At 35.8% G+C, this 15488-nt stretch overlaps 1 protein-coding gene across 1 annotated transcript in view; it reads right to left on the minus strand.

Moving 5' to 3' along the window:
* Nucleotides 1-4319: 4319 nt before the first annotated feature.
* Nucleotides 4320-15488, minus strand: part of LOC136838832 (uncharacterized) — a 12666-nt gene continuing 1497 nt past the window's right edge. The window contains exons 2-4 of the mRNA XM_067104470.1: nt 6423-7256; nt 5998-6153; nt 4320-5244 (exon numbers count right to left, since the gene is read on the minus strand). Coding sequence (XP_066960571.1) covers nt 4723-5244; nt 5998-6153; nt 6423-7256 — 1512 coding nt within the window. The 3' untranslated portion in view covers nt 4320-4722. The remainder of the gene's footprint in view (nt 5245-5997; nt 6154-6422; nt 7257-15488) is intronic.

Below are 15488 nucleotides of genomic sequence, written 5' to 3' on the forward strand. Positions count from 1 at the left end.
ATCGACTTTCAACATGATCCATTTTATATATATATATATATATATATATATATATATATATATATATATATATATATATATATATATATATATGTGTGTGTGTGTGTGTGTGTGTGTATACATATATATATATATATATATATATATATATATATATATATATATATATATGTGTGTGTGTGTGTGTGTGTGTGTATATAATTACTAAAAGGACCTCATTCAAACTGGATGGTATCTAACGGAGTTTTTTATTCAGAAAAAGTTGCAAGCTTTCTTGGACAAACAGTCCACATTATCAAGTATCCGTACAATCACCATCCAGTTTGAATGAGGTCCTTTTAGTAATTCTACTAATGCACAGAACAATTGTGTATGTGATAAAGTTAATATATATATAATATATGTATGTATGTATGTATATGTATGTGTATATTATGTTTGTGTGACTTGTTAGTGTGTGTAAAATATACATTTAGATTCGCGTACACATATTTTCAAGATTTTCCAGTTTTCGGATGCTTTTAAAGATATAAATCTGATGGACATTCAAACATTTAACGTGCCCATTAACACCACAAGGCTGGCAACGAAAATCTTTAAAATTAAATTTTATTGTTCAGTGCGGTTAAAGTTTTTTTTTTTTCTTCTTGCGAGAACCTCGGATCAGTTTACGATAAATGAATGCCGTTAAATAACGAATAAATGGAGTGAGTTAATTGTTCCAGGAAGTCGGTGTTGAGTTTTTGTGGTTTTCTTTTGCTGTCTTTATTGGATGCTATTTTGAATCTTCTTCTTTTAACGTGCCTTTTCCTCATTTGTATGGGGTAAGCACGATGCCTTCTTTTGAGGGACTTTGATTTGGCTTTGGGGTAGACCGTAGTCTCGATCGGCTGCCCTGCCTGTCATCGCTTAGACCCCGGTGGCGTAAGTACATGTATTGTACCAGTCACCAGCGCCCTTTCTCCCAGCAGCGAGAAGTTGTTGCGTGGTTTTACATTTGTATTAGAATTTCTTTTCATCGTTCCTTTCTTTCTTTATGTTTTGGGGATCAGCTTTCAGCAGATCCATTTTGTCTATATGCCTTCTCTCTCTCTCTCTCTCTCTCTCTCTCTCTCTCTCTCTCTCTCTCTCTCTCTCTCTCTCTCTCTATATATATATATATATATACATATATATATATATATATATATATATATATATATATATATATATATATATATATATATATGTGTGTGTGTGTGTGTGTGTATACATTGTGTGTAATTAAATAATTGTGTATAATTACGTTTGTGTGATTTGTTAGTATGTGTAACATTTATATTTAGATTCGCGTACACATATTTTCATGATTTTCCAGTTTTGGGATAATTAAGCGCCGCTAAATAACGAATAAATGGAATGAGTTGTTCAAGGAACTTGGTGTTGAGTTGTTGTGGTTTTCTTTTGTTGTCTTTCTTGGATGCTGTTCTGTATAGTTTTACGTTTGCAGTAGAATATCTTTTCATCGTTCCTCTCTTTATGACACAGCCTTTGGCATTTCTTTCATGAGACAGTCAGGTCACTGGCTTACCAGTGACCGTCCTTTAATGGAACTAATGTCAGGGGTTTACATTTGTCACTATAGGTTTCTCGATCAGTCACTGGAAAGCAAGGATTTTATTGGCAAATGCGGCCTGATATTCACTTATATCACAGTGAAGATAAGATTTGTAGATTTATTACTTATGCAGAAATATTTGTTTAATTTATTTGTTTAATTTCGCTTGTCATTGCTAATTTTCGACGCCGTACTCTCTGAACATATTACTGCATGTAGTTTACTCACCAGACACATTAAATATATTTACTGTGTATGTATGTATGTATATACATGTATGCATACACATTTTAATGGTATATCAGAAAATGAATCTCCATCTTTATTTCGGTGTTGAAAAGCTTTTTGCGAGAACTATTTCAACCATAGCACTTCACTATATATATATATATATATATATATATATATATATATATATATATATATATATGCATATATATATATATAATGTAAACATATTACATATATATTGCATATATATATTTATGTGTGTATGTATGTATGTATGTATATATGTACGTATGTATACTTCTCTTTTGCAAGAAACGCCTTATCTTACGAAAGAAAATATTGGTCTGTGAAAAATCGAAAGGAAATAGCAATCATCTCGCCTCCTTTAACGTCAAATGTTTTGGCGAAGGGGGGTCGGAAATTTTCCATCAAGACAGGTGCGATTTGTGGATAGTTGTAAGTGCTAGAAAATTATTAGACTCTTAAAGTGTTAACCACCATTGATTTCAGAAGGTAAATTATCATTTGTGACTATCGCTCTTGAGATATCTATAAGTTTAGTTCAGAAACTTTTAGGTGGAGTAAATTGCAAGTTCAGCTACTAACCATCGTAAAAAGCCTTTCAACACCGAAATGAAAATGGAGGCTCATTTTCTGATATACCATCAAAATATGTATATATGTATGTATAACTGAATCACGAAAATATGGAACGTGATGAATATATAAATAAAGACAAAATCCACGAAGGAAAGAGAAACAATGGAGTCTGCAAGGCCTTTCGACTTATAGTCCTTTACTTAGTAGTCTGCTAAGTAAAGTACAATAAGTCGTAAGGCCTTGCAGCACTCCATTGTTTCTCTTTCCTTCATGGATTTTGTCCTTATGTGTATATGTGTATGTATGTATGGATGTATGTATTTTTATGTATATGTACATATTTACATATAAATACATATATGCATACATACATACGTACATACTTACAAGAAGGCGCTAATGAGCACTGCAAGTTTCGGTCCTACACTAAACATTTTCACAGTAAAAAACTCAGCAGTGTTGATGACTTTCGTAAACAGTCTGACGCGGGGAGAAATCTGTTGCAACACATGAGTTTTTTTTTTCTTTTTATGGGGAAAGAAGGGATTTCTTTGTTGCTTGCATTTACACGGCTTTAAATGCTACGTTAGAGTTCTTTTGATACTGATTCTTTCAAAAACCGCCATAATGAAATCGTATTTACTATTTTAATCTAGACTGAAACTGTCCGAGGATATGGTTGTTAACTACTGGTATATATGTATATGTGTGTATATATATATATATATATATATATATATATATATATATATATATATATATATATATATATATATATATATATATATATATATATCACGGCACAGGAAAACAGTTCACCAATTATAAATTCAAAGCACTCTTCCACGCAATTTTCTTCCTCATATTGAGGTACTCTAGCAAAAACTCGCTTGGAAAACTATGTTTCTGGAATCGTGAGACGGTTTCATGTCAGCTGGGCGTCTCCGTAAGAAGCACTTACCGCAAACGCTTCATTTCCCGTTTCGTGACCAAGGCCACACGCACGGAAGAAGAGAGAGAGAGAGAGAGAGAGAGAGAGAGAGAGAGAGAGAGAGAGAGAGAGAGAGAGAGAAACAAACTTCGGTTTTTGTGGCATTTGAGGTTAGGTGGTAATACTGTTTTAACAAATAATAAGTATTATATTTGCTTACAAGCAATCGAATGCTGTTCATAGCAATTATTTTGAATAGTTTCCCTTCCAGTTACTATTATTATTATTATTATTATTATTATTATTATTATTATTATTATTATTATTATTATTATTATTATTATTATTCAAAAGATGAACCCTATTCTTACGGGACAAGCCCACAGGGGCCATTAACTTGAAATTCAAGCTTCCAAAGAATATGGTGTTCATTCGAAAGAAGTAACAGAGGCTAATGGGAAATACAGAAAGAGATCAGTTATTAGAAAAACATTTAAGTTACATACATGAATAGATAAACAATGGGAAGACCGATCCCACACTTAATTTTCTTGGGAACTTTCCCTCTCTGATCACTTACACCATGTGCTCTTGGATTCATAGATAGGAAATTTCCACTGCGTTCATGGCGCTTTCATGTCCATGTCCTGTAATCAATAATTTGGTTTCTTTTCTTTGAATCGTGCAATGGTATTGACTTGTTATTCATTCAGCTAGGAGTTATGTACCTTATAGTTAGCTGAAATTACACCGAGAAGAATTGTTTTGGAATTAGTTTATAAGCAGTTATATATATTGAATAGCTTGTTTTAACTCCTGCGTTTTGTTGGAAAGGTACTTTAGAAACATGTTATTATCCAAAGGTAATTTTGGTATGACCGCATTCCTCGCGCCTTTTTATAGAAATATCTTTATATAATATATATGTTAAAAAGGTAGAAAGGTAACAAAACACCCCACTACCTATATCGTTTGCATTTTATTGATTATGTAAACGGTATTTGTATGTCAGGGTTTGTGAATGGCACCAAAATCACTATATCACAAAAACTATTCAAAATGTCAGTCACATGAATAGTAGTGAATCAAAATACTATAATTTCTATCAGACGTTTAGAAATTTTTTATCACAAGATTTATCCGGGTTTCTAAAATGAAACGATGGGACAGTAGCGTAGGAGTTGCTGAAGCGTTGCTTAGATGCACTACACCACCCACGCAATGTTTTTAAAGAAGAAATTTAACATTTGGAAATGGAGGCGGCCATACATACTGTATATAATAAACATATGGACGGACAAAAGGCACTTGCTTTGCCTCATCAGTTAGGTCATTTATCTACGCTGATATCATTTAGCAAACATCAATCTGTCTCATCCTGCTGATCATCGTCCACACTCATGGGAATAAATAGCCCGCAGTCTCTAACAAATACCTCTCCTAATTGAAGATCAGGAGCCGCTTGCAAGACGTCAAGCCCTTCCATGACCTTGCCAATAACCAAGTGGACATTCCTCTTGAGACGCTTCACGTGGAACTGGAATTTTGTGGAGCATCGGATTGCCGTGAGGATACCAGGAGACGTCCAATTTTCCGAATACGAGTCGCAGTCGGCCGTTCCTTCGAGGATGGCCTTGCCACCAGATCCGTCGTTGTTTTCGTAATCTCCGCCTTCCAGGATGCCGTGCGCTTTGTCGTACCTGTAAAGGCAGGTTCCCTTGTAAGACACGCCTTTCTCCCCCGAACACATCAGCACTACCTGTCTGGCCAAAGCGCTGCTATTCTGCAGCCGAACGTAAACTCGACCTAGAACCTCTTCTTCATTTCCGATTTCGTAGAACACCGTCGTTCTTTCGTTGGGGATCATCTTCCGGGCATATTCAAACTGTGGGAGATGTGAAAATAATGTAAGGTAGTTAATTAACACATTAATCTCTCGTTTATTCGGTTTTGAGAATTATCTTATTTTTCTTATTCCAGACCTTCGCTTTAAAAGACAGCACTGTTGCATCCCAATTTAACTGTTTATTTTTTAGGCCATGACGAATCGAAGTAGCCCAAACAATCGGCCTTATATGAAACATATACATATACTAGCTACAATAAAAGTCTTGCTCACCAGGTGTACCTATGTAACTGCAGAATAACAATTTCACTGTATTCTTATTGCATATGAATGCCCAAGAGCTGTCAAGTCATTTACGCGTTCCTTCGTTTGTATTTTAATTTTATTTTTAGGTGTTTGAGATATTGCATTTGCTTTGCAGTAATTTTTAAGTTCATATAAAAGTCAGTTTGTTTTAGAAAATTCCTGACTGCTCCACGCTAGAAGCTCAAATCAAGCTTTAATCATACACACACTCATGTATATATATATATATATATATATATATATATATATATATATATATATATATATATATATATATATATATATATAAAACAATAGAGGGGTGAGGGAAATAGCTAAAGGTAAAAGCAAAGAAGGTGACACTAGCATAATAAAGGGATAAAGGAGGTTGAGGAGAAATTGGCAGACGGGAAAGGAAACGTCTGAGAAAGAGAAACAAAGCGTGAAAAAGCAATTATACGGGAAGAAACAGAAGTATGGAGCTATTACTGAAAATGATATACTTGCCGGAATGTTAATCCCTTGAATCGGTGGCTTCCCCTCATTCAGGGAATATAAGAGAAGACGATTATCTCTAATGGTGATGCGGGACCACTTGCATCCCTCGTCCTCCTCTAGGATGGCGTGCGCTGGTTCCTTCCCCTTGCCCAGAATTTTCAGATCCTGCCGGGAATGATCGAGTTTAGTATTTTTCATATATATTGTACATATAGACATTTTATGTCAAACATATGCGTTAAAAACACGAGAGAAAAAAACACCAAGGGAAGCAAATGCATCACTGGTTGTGTATTTTCATTGTCATATTTTCGTATACACTCGTAATCAAAGAGAATTAGATGTTTGAATAATCATTATGTCAGAGATGTCTCACTCTTCAAAGCAGTGTCTTGCATGACAAACGCGGAAATTGAAAAAGTTGTATTCCTCACCAGTTTTAAGTGCTCCATGACATTCTGCAACACCAGCATTTTCCTTCTCTTTTCCTTAAGAGCATGTCTCTTTAGTTTGACTTCGAAATTGACGAGTTCTTGCCCTAAACTCGTGATCTCCTTTGCTGACATAGTTGTGTTCGCCTCTTCCGTCAAATTTTCAACAAATTCCTTCGCTTTTTGGACAGCTATCAGGTTATTTCTTTCCACTTTTTCTAAATGACTCCCTATGCGTTTGATAAGGCGGCGATGACCACCCTGCATAGCTGGACAGTTTTGAAGACAATGTTCATGGATGGTTGTTTCAAAGTCGAAGTTACATTTCATGTTGGTGATGACTTGCAAGATTTTATTTGAGCATATCTCGTGGTCGCTTCGTATTTTCGCCATGGCCTCCGAAATCCCAAGAATGTGACACATGCCACGTGGGAAAACCGGGTGATCCACTACCAAGCAGTCTTGACAAACCCACATGCTGCAGGTGCAACACAAGAAGGACATGGGACTGCCGTGAGCATCGCAGTTACTCACACCCGAGAACTGGTCGGTGGAAGGTTCGTCTACTGGGAACGCTGGTACGAGTGTTTCTGTAAGTTCTTCTTCTCCTTTCTCTTCTGCTAATGCTCGGATAAGCCTTAGAAGTGGGAAGTTGACGGGAATTTCGATAACATCGTCTGCAAATAGTTTCTCGTGACATTCCGGACAGGTTTTAACGCCGTTCAGGGTGTCTCCAGTACAATTAGTGCACAGCGAGTGGCCGCAAGTCAGGATACGAGGCACGCGCTCTTCACTGTATTGTTCCATGCATATAGGACACTTCACAAGCAAATCCATCTGGAAAGAGTGTATAGGTGTGGGTTTTATTACACATAATATTAAAGTTCTTTATTACTGTAGAAGCAAGTTTGTCATTTTTTTGTGTATTTACAAGGTTAAGTACAATGTTTATTTTAGTAATTGTAATATACTTGCATGAAGTGATACAGATTTTACCTTTGCTCATTTCATGTATGCATGTACAAAACACTATACTTTTCCCGACTTTAAGCCCCTTCTCCCATTAAAGGAAGTTTCCATAAAAAAAGTAAACACTGATATTTTCGCACTTCAACGGTTGAATCATTCAATAACTCCATGTGCAGAAAACTTCCATAACTGTGTCGTAGAAGACAGTAATTACTTTTTTTTTTTTATTCAACTAGTGCTGTTTGGCTGTTTTTTATTGTATGGTACCCCGATGATTTATTTGAATTTACACGAAAATATTAGTTACTAATTTGTTTCCGTCTTCCTGCTGACATTTGCCGTATATTTAGTAAATTACTGTTAAAACAGAACTCAGTGTCAATAAGAGATGCCCACAATAATACCAGTAAGAGATGCCCGCAATAATACCAGTAATAATACCGCAATAATACCAGTAAGTGATGACCACAATAATACACAAATGAAACAGAGAATTGAGTTGTATTTCAGAATCTTCTAATTCTCGCTTCCCTGTACGAAGAGGGAAATAACATTTCGAAATATAACGTTTCCTGGCACTTATACAACTGAATATATACGCAGTGTTTAGTATGGCTTGGACAAGTCCCTTCTACAATCCTCGGGAGAACATTTCGTGACCGTGTCAGCTGGGTTTCCGTGGGCACTGTTGTATGTATGTTAGGCATATAACTCACATAATACAATTCTTCACTCTTACCTGTGTGGGAGTGAATGTTGATCTTTTAATATTTGAGATGAAATCCCATCTCTCGTCGTTGGAGGCGTAGATGTTTTTGGATTAATTAGACGAGTTTCTCAAATGCGTCTTTATTGGATAGCGGACATTTTGAAGAATGGGTGTAGCAAGCATATTCACAATATAAGAGCGTCTCATATAGGATCATAACAAACATACAAACATCGTACTAAGGAATCTTATCCTACAAACGTGAGGAAGAACTTACAGGATCGAAGCCTGTGCGTCGGACTCAATACTAGCAGTATAATTGATTATACTTATAAATTTCTTCCCGCGCTCTCTGCATGAGCATTACATAACGTCTTGCACTTACATCAAGACATACATAACAGGCACCAGGCCTGTTTTGATGAAGTGTGCGAGAAGCGGTGGGTGGAGATTTGTGGAAAATAAAGGACAGGCAATACATGTGGCGGAATTTCAGTGGTCCTTTGCATCCTTTTGCGTTGGATTCGCGCGCAGAGTACACAAGCGCACACACACATATAATATACAGTATATTGTCAAGGTAATTTAAGGAGCTCCGTACGAAGATATTGTTTATTAATTAAATTTTTTCTCTGAACAACATAGAAAAGGGTGTATATGATGCAGTAAAGGTGAGATAACTTTAAATATTTACCGGAATAATGTGAGAAAGTTACCGTCCTTTGTTTATGTTTTTACGTAGAAAAGCTCCGCGGGACGCGGGGATGAACGCAAAAACATAAACGAAAGACAGTAAATTTCTCACATTATTTCGGTAAACTCACGGTATCTCAAGTGTACTGCATCATATGCACTTCCTGTATTGTTAGCTCAAAAAATTCTGTTAATATGTAATATCTCCGTGCAAAACTCTTCCGTAGAAGTACCATAGTCCTTTCCGGATAGGCTTACTGTACCCGTGTCCTTCAGCCTTTTTTTTTGGCGAGCAGTAGTTTACTATCACGTTCATAATTCACTGCTTATATTATGAAGAGGCACGATGGACAAGGCTTGCTCGTAAATCGATCACGTAACCTTTCATTTATTAATACTGTAATAGGGTAAAATGAAGGCAAGCCAGTGTATATATAAATTAAACAAACGGGAAAAAGGAGAATGTTGTAAGTGGGAAAGTGGCTACAACCACCTGTTGTTAAGTTCAATAGTTTACCTTCAAATGTTACAAAAAAGAAAACGAAGTATAACTACGATTGCGAAAAAGAAAACTCGTAATCCCTAAAGTCGCACGGTATACTATTGCAGAATTACATCTTGTCTGCTGGCTGCAGTCAACACTGGAATCGATAAGTTTCTTTACCGGTAGACGAGCACTAAAACAGGCAAAACACTTCCGTGTGTGAATGTCGTAGAACCACGTAATAGTTTATGTATTGCAAGAGAGTAGGCATGGTTTTGATAAATATTTAATACTATATCTCTAGGCCTTATTACAGTCTTTTTATGCTAGACAGTGTTTCATTTAGCGGGTTTTCGTAGCTGTAGCGAAACGAGCTCAGGTCATTAATGGATAGCCTGTTTCAGATAAATGGTAGCTTTCCAGTTTCAAGAATTTGTATTTTCCAAATTCAGTTCTGTAGTTTTTGGAAGTATTGTCGATTTCATTTATTTACTTCCCAGGATAACTACAAGGGTAAAGTACAGAGATAAATATAATAACGAGAGAGAGAGAGAGAGAGAGAGAGAGAGAGAGAGAGAGAGAGAGAGAGAGAGAGAGAGAGAGAGAGAGACTGTATTCATATACTTGAGGATCGCATTAATTTTGTGAACTGTGCAAGACAAGGGGGCCTGCGTAAATGGAGGAGGATTCATAGGCGTTTAAGGCTTCGGTTTATATATTATAGCCTACAAAATTCCAGGAATACAGTACAACATGCGGTTGTATGCACTTCACTGCGAAGGCTAAGTTGTTAAAATCAATGGATGTATAAATTTCCCAAATAATGATTATTATTATTATTATTAATAATGCATTCCCAGTATTGATCAGTGAAAGCTTTGCCGTTTCATGGAGTTCGTTAAGTGGCATAGGCTCAAATACTAGCCAAATAATACTGAATGTCAAGGTGTATGGTTAATTTTAGCTGGAATATGTAGAAAGCACTCAATAAACACCTCAGTGCAGTGCAGTGCAGGTCAGTATTCATCAATATGCGTCGAATCCGGCCTCACCTTTGGAATTCGATCAGATGAATAGTGGGCTTCACTGAAAAATTTCTTGCATTTTATTAGCTATATCTCACGCCACTGACTCTCTCTCTCTCTCTCTCTCTCTCTCTCTCTCTCTCTCTCTCTCTCTCTCTCTCTCTCTCCCTTTCGAACGCGTACACACACACACACACACTGTCAGAACAACAAAATTTTAAAAATAAAAATTCTTGTTTTCACAAATCACATATGGGTTATACTCTAGCAATAATAAAGAAGAGAGCTAAGAACGGAAATAGCGCCACTGAAAAGGATAGTGGTCAGAAGAAAAGCAAACGTTAAGAGAAGAAATATGTCAAAAACAGCAAAATAAGGAAGTGAAAAGAGAAATAGCAAAACTGACCGCAAGAAAAACGGATGGAAGTCATGATTAAGAGCCATAAGTACGAAGCGTAAATCAGTACCTCCATTATGGTAATATGATTTAAGTCAGTCAATCCCCTTTGTCAGTGCAGAAATGGTTGACCAAATAAAGGACAGAATTGGAGGTTGGCCATTTTAATGGAGGGAAGATGAGTTAGCACAATCGGCGACCTACCCAAACATATCCATATGAAATAGATTTTAAACGCTGCCACAGATGCAAATAAAAATGAGGCTAATTACGGAGGAAATGAGCGAAAACCTTCCGTCAGATTACAAAAAAAAAAAAAAAAGTAAGGAATGCAACTCTTGCTTTATAGACACGAATGAGTAGATATCCTCTGGGAATCGTTTTAAATGGGAATATAAAAACATGAATAAAAAGAAAGGACTAAAACTTTGAGCATTAGTTCCTTACAGAGAAATTGCAGAGAGAATGACGCAAGAAAATAATTGCATGACGGTGTATTCAGCAGTAGACTGGCTTATTTGTGACGTTGGTGGATAATGTAATAAAAGCATCGTGAGCTATTCGTGGCAAAGACAACTAGTGGAGTGAGCTTGAATTATTTTTATGTGACAGTCGTCTGTTTTGAATTTCATGCCATAAATACAAGCAATAATGAACAGCCAAGCAAATAACGAATGTAAAATAGAACAATGAGAAATAGAACAAAGTTGGTCACCTCGCTCTGAGCAGGATAAAATTAATACAGGCAGGTTACACTCAATCAAGGTATGTGACCTTTTATGATTTTGCACCTCAACAGACTTCTAAAAATAAGCGAATAATTGAGTGTAAATGTTTTTACTTGACTGGGGTTCGTTGAATGCGTCTGGTTTCTTCTTAGTTGCACTGCTATTAATAATGTTTTAGTACTCTCTCTCTCTCTCTCTCTCTCTCTCTCTCTCTCTCTCTCTCTCTCTCTCTCTCTCTCTCTCTCTCTCTCTCTTTGACTTCTTTTCATCAGATGGCGTCGCTAGCTCCCTATTATACCATTCCAATTTTACTTGCATATAAAGGGGTGTTTTCTTGTGACTGCGTACTTCTATAAAGTGCGTTGATGGTCTGTTGAGATATGCATGTCTACAGTACCGTAATATAAAATTAAAAGTAGTAGTTTTTCATATATTTCTGTCAGATGAATTACCCAACTTTTCTCCCGTGTCTTTTGTCTATAAGATTTACAGTATGCAAGTGTTCTCTTTTAATTTCCTCATGAACTTTGAAATTTTTGGAAATTCAAAAGTTCAAGCGAAGCTGCAGTGCATTAGTACCCTAATACTATTATCTTTGCATTTTAATGCATTTTTATCTGTTTGTTAATTCATTCATTTATTTTTTCCTTTTCTATAAGTGAGATCTCTTCTTTCTGTATTTCCTTGTACCTCTTACTTCTTCCTAATGAACACCTTAATCTTTGGAAACTTGAATTTCGAGTCAGTGGCCCCTGTGGGTTTGTTCATTTTCTGAATAATAATAATAATAATAATAATAATAATAATAATAATAATAATAATAATAATAATAATAAAGAGTTCTCGGTTTCGATTAAAGTCCATGTCAAGCAGTTATTATTTTGCAAATGGTATTCCTTAGTTCAGGGTTGCATTGATCATTATTTTTTTTTCTACAAAGTCGGTCACACCTCACACGATATGTTTGTGAAATCTCTCATGACAGCAGTTCGATACCTTGTTTTTTTTTCCTTTTAATCGATTATTGCATCATTGTAGCTGCGCACCTGTTACTGATGGGGTATTTTTTTTTATCGGGGTGGGTAATACAATGAACAATTTGTAACAATTGCACTACTTCCCTCAATTCCATCTTTATTGTATTTTGCCTGTATATCCTTTTGATAAACAGTCCTTAGGTTGTATATCTAAAGCTTAAACAACATCGATGCAAGAATTCTGAAGCAAAATTGAGTACCGTCTCATTGTGATATTGTGCAGCTTGGCTTGGTAGCCATCTTCTTCCATGCATGGCGAGAAACGGCGCTTGGGGAAGTGTGTGTGTGTGTGTGTGTGTATGTGTGTTCTTAATTGGGATACAGAGTAGGTGTAGGTAGGTGTACCAAACATAAATTTAGGACTAACTCTGCTAGTTTGAATTTTTTTTCAGAATTGTACGCTCTCGTGTCCTTTATCATTTAAATCAGGGACTATCGGCACTGTCAATGTCAAGTGTCCTTAGCTGACACAGATGCAAAAGGAACACGGCTGATGGCGGTAGTTGTGACCTTATAAAGTCTGTCGTACCCTTGCCCTTGCTCAAGATGTTTTGCTCTTGGATTTTAATTCTTGTTGAACTTTACTGTAAAACTGTATTTCGGTACTTTTGTTATAATTCCTCTTTAAGGAGAAACCATAGTCTTGCTCCCTTTACACAAGGGTGTGTGCGTGCATGCGCGCGTGCAAGCGCTTGCAAAGTACAATGCAAGTAGATTGGTCAAAATACTGAAACCAAGTGACCTGATTAAGTGACCACCTAAAGGTACAGAAGTCCAGCTGAGCGCGGTCATCTGTAACAGCGTATTGACGTAATATCATCAGGACCTTACTTCCTACGAAAGTGTTATTCTGGGCACCAAATATTGGTGTTTATGCTGTTGGTTGCTTGAATTGTGATTCTTCCTATATCAGTGAAAGTGGTCGTTCGTTTGATAAACACAAAAATGAACACATTTCAGCATGTAAAGTGGGGAAAAATATCTATAGCTCGACACGATTGGGAAAGGGATTATAGAATAAATGTTAAAAATGGTCAAGTTGTGTATAAGTGCTTGGATAGATCCACCAGAATCTGTACTGAAGGAGCCCTCTTTATGTTAAATAATACCTTTGGTGGAAACTTGGGCATTGTTGAAAGTAATATTAAAAGCGAAGAAATTTGTAAATGTGCGGGTATTCGAAATTTTAGAAATATATCTAGTCAGTTAAATTCTTTCCAAAATCAAAGTCAGAATTCAGAACAAAACCACCTTGTTGACTCTTTAGCGCAAGACTCCAGGTTGCTTCCGCCGAGAAGGTCTCGAAGAATTTTAGAAATGACAAGGGCCCAACAACCTGATTAACAGTTTTATTTTCTGTAATGTTTGTTTTTATGTATGGTTTCCTGCTTTACTTTGTTTCCTGAGTTGTATATTACATTCCATTTTAGTGATCAAGTCCACAGCAGTTGGACGAAAACTATAAGCTTTGTACATATATATTTTTAATACACTGTTTTGTAACAGGAATTTCATTGTGAATTTCACCTAAAACACACATAATAATATATATATATATATATATATATATATATATATATATATATATATATATATATATATATATATATATATATATATATATATATATATATATATATATATATATATATATATATATATATATATATATATATATAGATGCAGGACACATGGGGACAAGAATTGTGACTGTCGGGAATTCTGATTTGTTTAACTCAGGACCAACTAACTCAAACATGGTGACACTTTTGGACTGTCCTTACACCCATCTCAAAATGCTGTCAGGGATATCCAAGTGTGTCTGCAACAAGAAATGTATTGGAAAATGCAGATGTTATCACTAAAAAACTCTAACGCATTGGTCCTCGTACTCACACTTACAGCACTAAGATAGATTAGGGGAAATTTAGATAATTAAAACACCGTAATACCACACATGGACGTTATCACTGGATGAACAATACACCAGTTAAAGTTATTTTGCAAAGAATGTTAAAGTATTAACGAACCAATGCGGGTTATTTATCATAACAGAATTTGTCAGCATTACCTTAAAGCATCTGATCAGCTAGTTTTCAATTAACTTGAAAAAATTTTTCACTGTTAAAATTTATATATATATATAATTATATATATATATATATATATATATATATATATATATATATATATATATATATATATATATATATATATATATCACAACAGTCACAATTCTTGTCCCCATGTGTCCTGCACAGAATAGCTAGTCAGCTGTCACAATTGCGCTCGATTTTTTTTCTCGGCAGCCTTTATTGTTGTTTCTGAAAGTTGGATTGGTTGTTCTATATCTTGCCTTTATTCTCAGAAGTTAGATGTTGAAATATGCTACAGTAACATCTAATTTGAATAATAAATAATTGATTGCTAACCTGTGTCCAATATTGCACGCAAACTGAAAAATTATTGGTTGAATGGGTTCTTCAAATTGGCATAGGAAGGTGGTGTTAAAATTTGGCTTGTGATTATGGATCTCTGCAAAGAATCACTGGTGTGCCAATGATGCTGTAGATAATAACTCTTCTGTGGTTCATCTTAATAGCTGAATCATTACTTTTATTGTCGTCACTTGCAATAGTCCACATTTCCAAGTGTACGATTAATGGCGGGTTTTCAGTGTGCTTTCTCACACGCAGAGGTAGTCCATACGTAACCCTCATTAGTTTTGACCACAGACTATGTTTATTACCTGGGTGTATCCTCATCTGTAATATACAAGTTTTTGTTTATTCAGCTATGTTAATTGCATCATAAGTGGCTAGGAGATACAGGTGAAAGGTGGGAGAGTAGTGAGAACCAGTATAAGTCTATAGTGTAGCAGTAGGTTTTGGCTGACTGCCTGAACAAAAGTGTAATTTCTCCTACCCGTCCCCCTACACTCCCTGTAGTTTGACACTTATGTTGTCATATCATCAGATTGAAATTGCGCAATATTTGGGCAGTAACTCTGATAGCCAGTGTTCTTTT

This window comes from Macrobrachium rosenbergii, chromosome 5 (genome assembly GCF_040412425.1).
Source record: "Macrobrachium rosenbergii isolate ZJJX-2024 chromosome 5, ASM4041242v1, whole genome shotgun sequence".
NCBI classification, from domain to species: Eukaryota; Metazoa; Arthropoda; class Malacostraca; order Decapoda; family Palaemonidae; genus Macrobrachium; species Macrobrachium rosenbergii.